This window comes from Microcaecilia unicolor, chromosome 2, assembly GCF_901765095.1.
Source record: "Microcaecilia unicolor chromosome 2, aMicUni1.1, whole genome shotgun sequence".
Lineage (NCBI taxonomy): Eukaryota > Metazoa > Chordata > Amphibia > Gymnophiona > Siphonopidae > Microcaecilia > Microcaecilia unicolor.
Genome location: NC_044032.1, coordinates 558,360,540 through 558,376,289, shown reverse-complemented (window position 1 = coordinate 558,376,289; position 15,750 = coordinate 558,360,540). Strand labels below are relative to the sequence as shown.

General features: G+C 37.1%; 1 protein-coding gene across 1 annotated transcript in view; it reads right to left on the bottom strand.

Annotated features, from left to right (window-relative positions):
- Window positions 1-15,750, bottom strand: part of CEP135 (centrosomal protein 135) — a 445,305-nt gene that overhangs the window by 303,340 nt on the left and 126,215 nt on the right. The window contains exons 6-7 of the mRNA XM_030191406.1: window positions 9,105-9,233; window positions 8,165-8,380 (exon numbers count right to left, since the gene is read on the bottom strand). Of these exons, the coding sequence (XP_030047266.1) occupies window positions 8,165-8,380; window positions 9,105-9,233 (345 nt within the window). The remainder of the gene's footprint in view (window positions 1-8,164; window positions 8,381-9,104; window positions 9,234-15,750) is intronic.

The following is a 15,750-nucleotide window of genomic DNA, read 5'->3' as shown; positions in this document are numbered from 1 at the left end:
TGGTCAAGCCAGGTCACAAGAATTTGGCAGAAACCCAATTAGCAGCAACATTCCATGCTACCAATTCCGGGGCAAGTAGTTGCTTCCCCATATCTGTCTCAATAGCAGACTATGACTTTCCCTCCATGAATTTGATCAAACCTTTTTAATCCCAGATACACTATCCACTGTTACTACATCCTCTGGCAAAGAGTTCCAGAGCTTAACTATTGGTTGAGTGAAAAAATATTTCCTCCTATTTTCCAAACTTCCTCGACTTGGATTGGCTACTGTTGTGAAACAGGATTCTGGTTTAGATGGACCACTGGTCTGATCCAGTATGGCTATTCTTATGTGTCCCCTAGTCTTTGTACTTTTGGAATGAGTAAAAAAAAAATTGATTTACTTATACTCGTTCTACACCACTCAGGAGTTTGCAGACCTCAATCATATCTCCCCTCATCCATCTCTTTTCCAAGATGAAGAGCCCTAACCTCTTTAGCCTTTCCTCATACGAGAGGAGTTCCATTGCCTTTTTTTCCTCGCTCTTCTTTGAACCTTTTATAATTCCGCTATATCTTTTTTGAGATACAGCGACCAGAACTGAATGCAATACTCAAGGTGCAGACGCACCATGGAGCGGTACAAAGGCATTCAAAGGAATTATAGTATTTTCGGTCTTATTCACCATCCCTTTCCTAATAATTCCTAGCATCCTGTTTGCTTTTTTGGCCACCGCCGCACACTGAGCAGAAGATTCCAGTGTATTATCTACACCACCACCTAGATCTTTTTCTTGAGTACTGACCAAAATAGTGGACCATAATATCAGGTAACTATGATTCCGATTATTCTTTCCAATGTGTATCACTTTGCATTTGTCCACATTAAATTTCATCTGCCATTTGGATGCCCCATCTTCCAATTTCCTAAAGTCTTACTGCAATATTTCACAGTCCACTTGTGTTTTAACAACCTTGAATACCTTTGTAGTATCTGCAAATTTAATCACCTCACTCGTTCCAAATTTCCATATCATTTATAAGTATGTTAAATAGCACCGGTCCCAATACAGATCCTTGCGGCACTCCACTCTTCACCCTCCTCCATTGAGAGAAATGACCATTTAACCCTGTTTTCTGTCCAATAACTGGCAATTTCTTTTCCTTCTGAGGTTGTAATATCTGATGTTGTGATTCCTGTTTCTTCTGTTGTGAAAAACCTGACAGTACTATTTGATTGTGCACTCTTTTTCCTCTCAAATTCTTTCAATGGTAAAAAAATAGTTTCATAAGCTGCATTTAACTTTGTAAATTACGCTCACTGATTTCCCAGAATGATTTTTGCAGGGTGCTCCACAGTATGGTTTTGATGGATTTAAACTACTGTAGTATTTGTTATGTAGGTCTGCCTGCGGTCCGCATACAGGCATTGCAGGTAGTGATAAACTCAACTGTGTGCCTGTTATATGGAGTTTAAAAATATGATCATATTACTACCAGTTTTAAGAAACTGAATCGGTTATCTATGCAAGATAGAATTAAACATAAATTGATGATGATCCATTATTGTGTATATCATGATTCGTCTCAATACCTATTAGATTGCTTTCATTCATATTGCCCGAAGCAGGTGCTTCATTTGGACAGCACTTGTTTGTTGGAAATTCCAGATTTTCGACTGTTTTGTTTAGAATATACAAGGAAGTGTATTTTTTTTCTTTTGCTAGTCCGAAAGAGTAGAATAGATAGCCTGGATCTCATAGGACACAAAAGAATTCAACTTTAAGAGACTGCTGAAACAGAATTTGTTAGAACAAGCTACACAGTGATTTGACAACCGATGGACATTTTGTGTTGATCAGTTTTGTTATGTTTTAAATGAGTGTGCTTTGGTTATGATGTGTATTGTTTTTGTATATTTTACTATGTATGTTGGAGTTGTTCACCACTCTGGATAAGGGTGGCATACAAATGGTAATAAATTAAATGAAATGAAGGTTAGGGCTCTTCAGCTTGGAAAAGAGATGACTGAGGGATATGATTGAGGTCTATAAAAATCCTGCGTGGTGTAGAAGGGGTAGAAATGAATCGATTTTTCACTCTTTCAAAAAGTACAAAGACCAGGGGACACTCCATGAAATTACATGGAAATACTTTTAAATCAAATAGGAAGAAATATTTTTCACTCAAACAATAAACTCTGGAACTGCTTGCACCGGGATAGGTAGCACTGAACGCTGTTACTAACTGGGTTTCTGCCAGGTATTTGTGACCTGGATTAGACAAGTTTTATGTTAAACTGTTTTGACTATACACTGCCTTTGGTGAATTTTTTTAATACATATGGTTAATAAATCCCAATAAATAAACAAATAAATGATAAAATATCATTTGTGACTGACACTGCAGAGGGTAGAAAATGTAATGCTTCACAAATGAGTGGCAATACGACCATGAGTAGAGTACCTCACAGCATTTGTCAAAATTAAATGATTTTGACAGGTGACATGTCCACTTCCAGGTTTTCAGCTAATCAGGACATGACAAAGGCATGCCCACTCTCCAACCCCTTTGATGACATCACAGCCCAAGCCACACCTACTCCCCGTCCCCTTGGATGTCATCACCAGATATGCCATCTCAACCACTCCCATGCTCAACTTTTGCATAGCCACACTGCTTGATCTACCATATTTGTATAGCCCCACCCTTTAGGTGATGTCATGGGAAGTGAGATCACAGCCTTGCCCCTTTTCAAGATGACAGCTACTATTGTGTGTATCACGTCACTTCCTGTTTTTACTACTAGCCGCCATATTGGATGGGCTCATGTAATGGGAAGTGATGTCAGAACCCCCCCCCCCCCCCCCCCCCCCCCCAATACAGCTTCTGGGGAATTTAGCTATGCATGCTCAGCTTAAATTTTTATTTTCACAGGAAAGAAAATTGACATTTTTGTTTTCTTTTTAATTTTTTTCTTACAAAAGGATACCTTGTGCTTACTTTTAAAGCTGATCTTACTGAATGACAGCCGTTTTAGATTTCAAAACAAAAGAATAGACTGGCCGACCATCCTCCTTAGCTTACTTAAGAAACTGTAGAGGTCTGACTCATTAGGTTTTCAAATCCCTTCACACAGGGGCAGAAACCCGTGGGCTGTGCCTGCAAGAGCTGCCCCCCACCCCCCCTCCTGTTTTCAAGAGACAACTGTGTGAGATTGTGCCCAGCAGCACGCACACACAGAGCAGAAAAACGGCATTTTTATACAGGGGTTGCCTGTATAAGTACAAACAGCTGCTGAGAGACTGGGCATCCTAATGGCAGATGATGCTTAATGTGAGCAAGTGCAAAGTGATGCATGTGGGAAAGAGGAACCCGAACTATAGATACATGATGCAAGGTTCCACATTAGGTGTCACCGACCAGGAAAAGGATCTAGGAGTCATTGCTTTTGATACTTTGAAACCCTCTGCTCAGTGTGCGGTGGCAGCTAAGAATTCAAATAGAATGTTAGGTATTATTAGAAAAGGAATGCAAAATAAAAATAAGGATGTTATAATGCCTTTTGTATCGATCCATGGTGGGACTGCAACTTGAATACTATGTGCAATTCTGGTCACCGCATCTCAAAAAGATATAGTGGAATTAGAAAAGGTACAGAGAAGGGTGACGAAAATGATAAAGGGGATGGGATGACCTCCCTATCAGGAAAGGCTGAAATGGCTTCATTTCAGCTGGGAGAAAAGAAGTCTGAGGGGAGATATGATAGAGGTATATAAAATACTGAACGGAGTGGAATGGGTAGACTTGAATCACTTGTTTACGCTTTCCAAAAATACTAGGACTAGGGGGCACGCAATGAAGCTACGAAGTAGTACATTTAAAACGAATCGGAGAAAATATTTCTTCACTCAATGTGTAAACTCTTTTACCGCATTCTCTAGCAACGGAAAATGTGGTAAAAGCAGTTAGCTTAGCGGGGTTTTAAAAAAAATGATAGGATGGCTTCCTAAAAAAAAAAAAAAAAAAACCGTCCATAAGCCATTATTAAAATGGACTACTGAAAATCCAATGCTTATTTCTAGGATAAACAGAAGAAAATGTATTGTACTGTTTTGGGATCTTGTCAGGTACTTGTGATCTGGATTGGCCACTATTGGAAACATGATACTGAGCTTGATGGACCTTCGATCTGTCCCAGTATGGCAACACTTATATGTACCTAGCATTTGGTTCCCTCTGCTTTATCTAATCTTGCACCATCAAACAATATAATTGATCATCCTGGTCATGCAAAATCTGGTTTGTGTAGTGTTTGTGTCCATTCATTGGAAATCAAAGAGTTTCTACATACGACCACTGGACGTTCATATTAAAGCACACCTACTACTACTACTTATCATTTCTATAGCGCTACTAGATGTACGCAGCGCTGTACACTTGAACTCCAATAGAAACAGCTCTCACGTGGTGTATGTTATTACACGTCCTTGTTCTAAAATTCATGTTGGCAAAACAAGCCGCCTCATTAAAAACAGAATAACTGAACAAACATCACAGCTGCTTGAGCCATAATGTGGAATCAGATCTGCTGGTTTCACATTGGAATGAGCATGGACATACCATTAGTGATTCCTTATTTTAAGAATAATACACCCCAGATGGCGTGGAAGAGATAAGAGATCTAGTTTTGCTTAAAGAGGAAGAAAAATGGATTTATCATTTTAATTCTGTGACACCGTTTGGTTTGAATATGGAAATGGGTTAAAAGTCTTTATAGTAACATTATTAATAGTACTGTTTCATTATTTATTCATATAACTCTTGCATTACCTATAAGCCTGGTTCACAAAATAATTATATTTTTATTTTTATTGTTTTTGAATGTAGGTTTCTCATGTGCAGCCCCCTTTTCATTATATTTAGCTTTGGCACACTATCATTGAGCTAACCACATATTTTATATTTTTTCTTTTCCCCTCTTTTTTGCATATAGTTTTTCAGTCATAACCCCCTTTTTTAAAATATTCAATTCTAACAATTGTCTATACATAACATGTGGATTTCATATCAGTTTGCAGTTTTATAGCAAGATCCTCTTTTTCCATTACAATGAGGCTTGACTTATTTTACCATTTTTCAACATTGTCTGTGCATAAGATTGGTTTTTATACTGTTTTTAGTTTTCTAGCGAAAGCCTCTTTTTCCATCACAATGAAGCTTGGTTTCTCTTAACTTCTTTTTTTCTTGACATCAAGGCTTGGCATTCCACCATTTTTAATGTGGAATTTTTCTAAATTGTGGCTTCACTTCATTTTTGAAAACAAGGTTTGGTTTATTTTTCAAATCATGGCTTGACTATTCTGAAAACTTGGTTTGGTTAATTCTCTTTACCATTTGTCATCAGTTATTACCTTTTTCACACCATTTTTAACAGCTTTTTTGCCAATTAGCTTATGTTTTTATTTTGGACCTTCACTTTCCAGCGATTCACGCTTGTCTGCTGTTGACATGCATTTGGCTATGTGTCGGTTTGCCTAGTTTTCATCGCGATTTAGTTTGGTAAGTACAGTTTACTTTTTAGCACCTCTCACTTATGCTTTAGAGCAACAGTATCTTTTATTCTAAGAATTTTATTTTGTATATTTTCTTTTTCTTGAATTCAGTATTCATTTTCTTTTATCCGCCTATATGTGTGCCTGAACAGCGTATTTCCAAGTTATATTATATTGTGTTTTTTTGTTAATTTGTACAGCGCTGCGTAACCCTAGTAGCGCTCTAGAAATGTTAAGTAGTAGTAGTAGTAATATATACATATTTTCATGTGGGTCAAGCACCGTGATTATTTATAAATTTGATTTTACACTGGTTGGTTGTATGATGATAGTCTTTTTATGCATGTGATAGCAAATGGTTATTTACACAATCAATTCATCAGTTTTTCTTTAAAACAATGCATATATGCATCCACGGCAATACACTTTGTTCTCGATTGCACTGGTTCGCTGAGATTTCATAGTACTGATTGTTGTATACTATAACATCGCCAACAGAATTCAAAAATTTTAAATCATGTATGAATGTCAGTTTTTGCCAAAAGTAGTCTCGTGCTGGTTCTCTGAGATTTTATTATATTGATTGTTGAATAGTTTACCATTGCCAACAGAATTCACAATTTTTAAATTACGTATGAATGTCAGTTATTGTATTGACACTCGTGTTGAATGTTAATTTTTAAATCTCCATTTTCAAATTACATATGAATGTCAGTTTTTGCCACAATTAGCATTGTGCGCGTCTTTTTGGTTAAATTTTTGTTAATATACCTAAATCAATATTCACATTTTGGTCAGGAAAGCCTACATTCATATAACATTACAAACATAATGCTCTGCTTTATTGCTTTTTTCTCAGTTTTTATTTTTTCTTCTGTATTATCTTTCATGTTTTTAGGGCTTATCCTTTCATAAATTATGTTATATTCACTTCATTCTGTGATATTTTTCATTTTTGTATCCGCTTTTTATTGAAGTTCTTATTTATGTATAAATATTATTATTTATTTTTGAAGTTCCAGTATTTCGATTACGTCTTATTTTTTTATTAGATGCTGTATTTTGGATTCTCTAGCCTATTTATGTGTCTTTATCATCAGTGGTAGGTATGTCTTGTTTCATTCCTATATTATCTTGTGTGGTTTAATGGTAGGTATGTCTTGTTTCATTCCTATATTATCTTGTGTGGTTTAATGGTATGTTATATATATATATATATATATATATATATATATATATATATATATATATATTTGTTTTAATAAGAAAATTTTCAATTATGACTTTTACATTTCATATTTTTATTATAATTTGTACACTTAATGATCAATAAATACACTTATATGCAACAATTTATGTATTTATCGATTTATGTTTTGTTTGATGATTTAATATGAATGTTTAGTCATTTTTATGTTTATATTGTTTGTACAGATATTTCATTTGACTCCTGTCACGAAACACCTAGCCACCCACCTGGGGTTACCCCGCAGCCACTTAGATGGTCTATCCCCAACACAGCTCAGGTTCGCCTGCACCTGCCGCTTGCGCTCTATACTAGCACCCTCCTCTGGGTGAGTCTCCCGCTCTCCAATTATCCCCAGTGATTTCTAGGTTACTGGAGCCACACTCCCAGTAGTCCCACAGTTCCCAGAAAGCACTCAGACCAAATCACCAGGATTTTTTATCAATCCAGACAAGCAGGGCAAACAAACAATTATGTTTCTCTCAGAATTTGAACAGTGGACATAAAACGTTCAATCAGCGAACAATAACAGGTAACTGAAAAATGGATCAATTAGAAAACTAACTTAACATTTGTATACTGTCTAAACAGTACCTGGGAAGATCAGGACAACTGTTCACATAGCCTCAGCAAACAGATCCTGCTCTCTTTTCTTCCTGGCTAAGATTGGAGGCAAAACCAGTACACTCTGAGGCATATTTTCAAAGCACTTTGGGAGGCTAAGTTCCATAGGTTTCTATGGAACTTTGGGAGGCTAAGTGCTTTGAAAATGAGCCTGTCTATGAGCTCCTGGGCCAAATCAGAGCCCAGTCAAATATATACTACTGCTTGCTTCCTGCTTGTATTAAATAACAGCTTTACAGCAAAGAAACACCACCTGCTGGCCAAACAGGAGAAATACACTTCTGGACATAATTAAGGCAGGAAAATAGCCAATACATTTTACAGGCTTAAAACACACCGATTCCTCATAGTGCCAAAATGCAGAACTGCATAGAGTCTATTGGAACCGAATTGTTTTACAAACCTGTACTTTTGGAATTACTTCTTCAATAAACCTACTGTTTAAACAGACATTTGGTCTACCCACTATCTTCTTTTTTCCTTTTCTGTACACAGAAAAAAAGCTCAAGATCAAGTAAACATATATTATCTCTTGTTGGGCGGGCAGGATGGACCATGCAGGTCTTTAACAGCTATCATCCACTATGTTACTATAGGGCTCACTTTCAAAGCACTTAGACACACAAAGTGGTACTTTATATGTCTAAGTGCTTTGAAAATGAGCCCCTTAGTAGAAGTTACATAAAAAAGTGTCAAAACTCCCAGCTTTTAATAATGTATGTAGACATAGCAGAATGTAGACATGGAAGTTTCATTACCTTGGCATCTTGAATTTCAGCATCTGCGGTCTTAAGGACTATTTCTTTGTCTCTTTCTAGCTGCTGTGCCAACTTGTCTATTTCGGTCAGTTCTTGGCATAATTCATTATTTTTAGTGCTTAAATTCATAACCTCACTAGTTACATTTTCCCGTGTTTCCATAAGTGCTTGAAGACGCTTCTCAAGATCTTGATTAGCTTGCTGAAGGTATTCAACCTAAAAATTGATTTTGCAATTATTGAAATATACAGATAATCCCTTATTTCAAAACAATAGCTGCTACAATATTATTTTCTTAGACAAATAAGGCTGTAATTTAAACTTGGAATCCATAGAAACATTACAAAACCCTAAAAACATGTAGCTCAGGAGAGGTGGCTTTATCAAAAATGTGCTAGCATATCACATTTTGCAGTCACAGCTAAAGAAATCTTGATTTAGTGCACTGATTCCGAAGTCCTGTCCTGGAGTACCTCTTGCCAGTCACGTTTTCAGGATATCCACAATGAATATGCATAAAAGAGATTTGCATATAATGGAGGCAGTGTAAGCAAATCAAGTTCATACATATTCATTGTACATATCCTCAAAACATGACAGGCCAGGAGTACTCCAGGACTGGACTTGAGAAACACTGTTCTAAGGTACTTGTAATATCAATGAAAGGTATCAGATGGAAGAAAAATAGGAAATTCTAAATGTTATACACAGACACTTCTAAGATCATCTTTCTGCATTCTGCACACTTAAGTTCTCTAGACAGCTTCCCTCAAGCAAGTCGTTAGCTACTATTTCTTCCTACGCCGCTAAGTTTCACTGTTTATAGAAGGGCCTAACAAAATTGGCCACATTGTGATAAATGTGATTAGGATAAAAGAACACGAGAGGGTAAGAGGTTTTGCTGAAGAAAGGAAAATTTACAGAAATGAACAATGATTACCTGCAGATTTAAATGGGCAATAAGTTTCTCGCTACTTTTAGTTCTTGCTTCCAAAGATATAACATCATGTGAACGGCCACCATCCAGTGCTATTCCTAAACGTTCTATTTCACAGTCTCTCACCTCAACCTTATAAAAAAAAAAATTAGTTAAAAAAAAAAAAAAAAAATATATATATATATATATATACATACACACACACATTTTAAATATGTGATTTTTTTTATTCCACAGAGGAAGTATAATATTATAACACTGAACACACAACCAAAAGACCAGATAGGATAAAACATAGAAGTCCCCCACCCAACAAGTGAATCTTCTCATGCCCTTTAACCCCCTTCCTTAACCTAAAACTAATCCCGTCTAATTCTCCTGTCCCTCCCCTTACCCCCAATAATGTGCTAATTGACATCATGCTTCAGGATCTTTGCAGTAGCTTTGGTGTCTGATATAAGTCAGATGTTCCATGCTGCTAATAAAGTCCACATGATCTCTCCACCTTAGAAGTCCTGGGGCTTCAGCTTGTTTCCAGCTGCCAGCAATGTGCTTCATGCTGCTATGAGTCTCCATTTAGCCAGTATCTTTTGGCTCTTATTGAATTTTTGGAATAAATTGAAGGGGCAAGACCCCCTGCCTATATAACCATAAGAAGAGCTTGTTAACAAACTTGGAACCAAAAACTGCAAGTCATACTTAAACAGCAGAAAGAACTGTCTCCTGATTTCTACTAAAGAAAAGATTGCTCAAGATCTGCTTTTCCACTGTAACCACCTAACAAACATTCTGGCACAATGATATGTTTATTTATTTATTGCATTTGTACCCCACATTATCCCACCTTTTTGCAGGCTCAATGTGGCTTACAGATTGTTGTAATGATCTAGTAGTCACATGGTTTTAAATACAGTCGATAGTAAGCTGAAGGTAAAGAGGGTTTAGATGGAAGGTGTTAGGTAAGGTTGTGTGAGAGGTGTTTTTTGATGTACTTGGGTGATTTAAGGAATGGTTTGTTTCATTAAGGATGTTTCTTGTAGGCTTTGTTGAAGAGATGTGTCTTCAAAGCTTTGCGAAAGCTGGTTAGATTATTCATGGGTTTCAAGGCCATGGGTAATGCGTTCCAAAACTGTGTGCTTTTGTACGCAAAGGTAGTAGCATAGGCCTGTTTGTATTTCTAAGTCACAGTGACCTAGCCATTGCAGGGCCTGTGCATCATCAGAATGTTAATAAAAGCAAGGTCAGGACTCACGTGACCAGACCATTTGAAGCCAAGACACTGGAATTTTAGTTTGCTGATGCTGCATGACTTTGCAATAATTCCCCAGTTCTGATGATCTAGAATATAGAGAGGAGCGTGCCAGTATCAAAGGCTTTGCCTCTATCTGAACCGTATAAAGAGGCACTGAAAACCAAGGGGGGGGGGGGGGGTTCCATTCAAACTGAATTGCCATCACTCGGGTTCTGTCAGCCACTCCGCACTGCTGTTATCACCGGAGATAGTTTGTGTTCAGTGGTTCATCTGGTGCCCTCATCTACATTCAGGTTGTATAACAGCTCTGCTATTACAACGGGTGTGATAGGAGGCCTTTTCTAGGAAGAGGGTTTAATGTGTTTGCTCTGTCCCAGTCCCTTGTCTTTCATTTTCCTGAGTTTTCTTGCATTCTCATAAATGTATGTAATTGGCAGTTATTTGTGTTTTTTCTTTAGCTACTTGTAAATAAATAGCTTATATTTTTATAATCACCAGTTTGTTTTCATTGCTTGTCAGTATAACCAGGCTTTGGAACTGGATCCATAATGGAAGATTGGTTGTTATAAATTCCAGAGTGCTAAAAATAATTATACTAAGAGTTCTTGTTCCCAACTTGCCCTGTCCTCTAAATGAAGGCAGAGAAATCTGTTTAGCCACACATAACTCCAACAGTCAGACCTTAGGCACTATCTTCAAATCCCTCTGCCCATCTGTTGCCAAAACGTTCCGACTTTGACACAGGATCACCAGATATACCAAAAAGTCCTCTCTTACCTACACTGTCACCAACACATTCCCAAAGTTATTTTTTTAGTTTTATTTTCAACAGAACAGGTTTACATGTTTATTTATAGGTTGGTTGGCTGAATGACTGATGTGTTGTATCAGCTGCAATTTCTATGTACCCTTTTCAAACCAAAAGAATTTTGTATTTTTTTCATTCTCATCAGAATGCAATTTTGGTAAAATTAAAACAGAGGCATAATAAAAATATCAAATGTTATAAAGAAAGATTTTGTGTGACTGAAAACACAAAGGAAAAAATGTTCTTGATTTTCAAGAACTGATTAATCCAAAATACTAGTGCTGTATAACATTGATCCCTAAAGAGGCAATTAATTTAGTTGAAGTTTGTTTAAATTTTTAAGCCACAAAATAATTTTTCCTTAGTTATAGCAGGTTCACTTATTTTCTTAAAACATTTCTACTCAGTTCTTCTTTCTCTAACCTCCTGGATTCTACATAGTGCAACTTGAGTTGCGAGTGTAAATCCGGTCGTATTCTAGATTTGCGCGTGCAGCATAACTATCTTAAGAAGCCAATCAGTGCTGATAATTGAACTTAACGAGCAACTGACATAAACTGGCATTAATTAGAACTTACGCGCATAAATGTCTAAGTGTATTCTATAAAATGATGCACATAAATTCTACGACACGGATCTGAAAAGGAAGCGTGGCCATGGGTGGGGTGGGTGTTCCTAGAATTTACGTGTACTGGTATAGAATATGCCCGTTCTGCATGTAATTTAGGCAGCAGCTTTTACACTAGGTTTTCATTGGCATAAATGGCCACAACTAAATACAGTTGCAGAAAATGGGTGTGGCAAAACAATGTCTGTGACCTATAATACTGTTTTGCATTCAAAACTTTTAGCACACATGTATTTGTGGTCATTTTTGCACATTCTTAATCTAATCATCCTACCTCCCAGGAACGCATTGAAATTATCCCGTTCATATCTAAACCTTCATTACCCAAACTGCAAGTGACTTAATTACAAATCTACGTATGCTTCATCCTTCTCTTTCATCTGCTCACAACTATGGAATTCTTTACCAAAGACTATGAAAACCATCCACAACCATCTAAATTTCAGGAAATCACTTACGACCATGCTATTTGGGAAAGCTTATCCCAAGGACTCAGCATGTGTCTCCTCTGCTTGATACATATCAATCTAGTGACAATGTTGGACACATCCACCCTTCCCTTCTCTCTCTTGGTTTCCCTTTTCGTCCCTTCCCCATCCTCCCCATTATTACTTATGTAGGTTCTCTGTTGTATTAGCTTAATATTACTGCACTAGCGTCTACCTCTGTGCTGCACTGTAAGCCACATTGAGCCTGACGCTGTTGGGAAAATATGGGGTACAAATGAGATACATAAATAAATAAATATTGTCCCCCCCCCCCCCCCTTCAATGCATTTGCCTTGTTTGGCCAACAGTTGGTGTCTGTCCTCTGCATTATAGCTACAGCAGAGGTCTTTTCTTTTTAGCTTATGTTCCCCCAAAGAAAATGAGGAAAATCCCTGGGGGGAGAGTAACCTACAGTGCCCATTGGCCAGATCTCTTAGTGTTAGTGCTCTGGGTCCTGATTGGCCCTGAAGCCTAAGATCTAGCCAGAATTTGCTGGAATACCTCCAGTCTCAGACTGGGAGTGTAGAGTGCGAATAAGACAGTGTTTAATTAGTTTAATGTTGATTCCTGTTATTTTACCTGTTACTGTTTACACCTTTTTCCACGTTCACTGTTCTACCTTTTTTAGGATAATAAACCTAATAATTTGTTAGCTCTGTTGTCCTGGACTGACTAAGAATCCTGGTGATTTGTGTTTTCTAGGAACTGTGGGACCCTGAGGAGTGTGGTCCCAGTGTCCTTAGAAGAGACAGGGGAAAGAGCTTGTGGGTGGAAGACCTGCCCAGAGACAAGTGGAACCCAGTCAGTGGGTGGAGGGTATGCCAGTGTAGGAGCGAGTGGGCCTGGGCAGTGCTGGGCATACTCTTTAGGTGGCCGCAGGGTTAACCCCAGGTGGGTGCTAATGGTAGCGCTTAGGCGCTACGTGACAATCCCCATCCTGTTAGACTGTCACTGAAATGCTTTGATGTTTCACTTTTAAATACTGTCATCTACCAACATTTGCTTATTTCTGATCTGACGAAGAAGGGCAACCTATGAAAGTTAATCAAGAAATGTATTAAGTTATGCCCAATAAAAAAAGGTATCATCTTATTTACTTTCCATGTTTTATTTCTATTGATTACCTTTAAAAGTGGACTAACACGGCTACCACACCTCTCTACTCAGGTTTATAGAATACACCTAGGTGTATTTTTTTCAGCACCAATGTTTTAGGCATGATATATAGAATCTAGCCCAATTGTCAATTGGGCTTTTAAAAGTTAGCATAAGCCATAAAGATTAATACAGTTTATAGAGCTTTGCACTTCTAAGAAAACAAATTTTAAACTGCAAAAAAGAGAACTATAACATAGCTGGCCACAAGGAAAGAATTAAGAAAAGCAGAATTAATCAGTGATAGATCAGAAATAATAAAATAAGAGAGAGAGAACAATTTTACATTATATTATGACCTTCTAAGTGGATAACATCAACAAGAGAAAGAGCATACTTATACAGAATAATCCCAATCTAAAGTCTTGAGATGTCTAGATGCTCTACCATGATTCCTACTGAAAATATGGTCAATCAGATAACCTGGGGGTCCCAATGAAAAGCCTTAAAGGTCAGAACTAAGACTTTAAATTTGTAACCTGGCTTCGATTGGCAGCCAGTGTAACTGTAGCATTAAAGGAGAAATAGAATGATATTTATTTGCCAAAAAGATAACTGAAGCATTCAGTATTGTCTTTAATTTCATTGTTAAAATTCAGTACAGCCAATATAAATGGAGTTACAATAGTCCAATATTGGTAATATTAATTACTTCAATACTAGGCGAAAAATCAATGCTTCAAAATACTTACGAATGACCCGAAGCTTTTTGAGTAGAAAAAAAGATTTACTAACTACCTTATTAACCTGAATGTTGAAAGAAAATTGGCTACCCAATTCCACACCTAAAACTCTCAAGACTGCATCAAGAGTTAGAAAAAAAGTCACCTAACTTAATCGTGAGATTATCGCTCAAGAAAGTCAGAGGACCAATCCAAAGAAACTTAGTTTTTTATTTTTTAATTTCAACCTGAAAGAACGAACCCAAGTGTCAACTGCCTGTAAAAAGTGCATCACATTAGCCTAATGAAATGAATTACCTGAAGTAAAAGGTATTAAGATTGTGATATCATCAGCGTATATATAAAACTGCAACTGAAGTGAGTCTAACTAATCTGCTAAGAGTTGCATTAAAATATTGAACAATGAAGGTGTGTAGAATTATGAACACAGTCATGCACTATGGAATAGGTCAAAAGGCCAGAGATTGATAAGCCTGCGTGACTCTGGAATCTATCAGAGATTGATGAGCCTGCATGACTCTGGAATTTATGACCTATTATGATACCCTTACAGGCAAGCAGGCTTGGGAAAGTAACTAGTATAAACAACAGGAAGAATGTAGTTTAACATGTTAAGGAAGGCAGATGGTGAGAACCAGATAATAATCTATGAGAAGGATAATTTGCAGAAAGTCATGTAAATCATTGTCTGAAACAAACGATATAAGCAGCCGTATCAAAATAGTATTTTAGAGACGCAGACACAGTGAACATCTCTTTATGTAACTGTACAGATCTCTTATGAGAAACTATTAATTGTATCTGTACTTGGTAAGTAAATAAAAAATTGACTCTCTCATATGCACGTAGCCCTGGATTTTTTTTACCCCCCAAATTGTGGATGGCTGGTACATACTAATTCGGGAAGGGGTACAAGGGGCCAAAAAACAGGTGATAAAGGGGAACTCTGAGGAACCCCACATTCCGTGTCCCATGAGTCAGAAAGTTCACCTTGCATCCCATTCCTCGCCCTATATGAAAGCCTTGGAACCAAAATAAAACAAAACCCTGAATCCCTAATGAACCAAGGAGCAAAAGCAAAACACTGTAATCAACTAGGTCAAAAGCACTAGACAGGTCAAATGAACTAAGATGAAACTTTGACCTTGGCTCAGTAGCTTCTGATCAGATGTCACCAAAGAGTACACCAGAGTATCAGTGTTAAAGCCTTGGCGAAATCCCGATTGAGAACTATACAATAATTGAAATTTATTCAAAAAAAGGTTCAGCTTTTCAGTTACACATCTCCCCATCTCTTTAATGAACAAAAGAATGGATGCCAGTGGTCTATAACTTGTCAGTTCTGATGCATTACCCTTAGAATTCTTTAATATTGGAGTAAGAACAATACCACCACATGAAAAAGAAACTCTACCAAGTTGAAACTGCATATTTAACCAGTTAGTGAAAAAACAAACAAAAAAAAAGACTAGGAGACCTCATAAGATTAGAAAGGCAACTAACCAAGAAACAATGAGACGATGTATACTTTTTTAGTAGAACAGTGACATCTGTAGTCATTACTGGTTCAAAAACTTCCCATAAATGATCAGATGGTATATCAATATTCCTAGTATACAAATAAGGTGCAATATC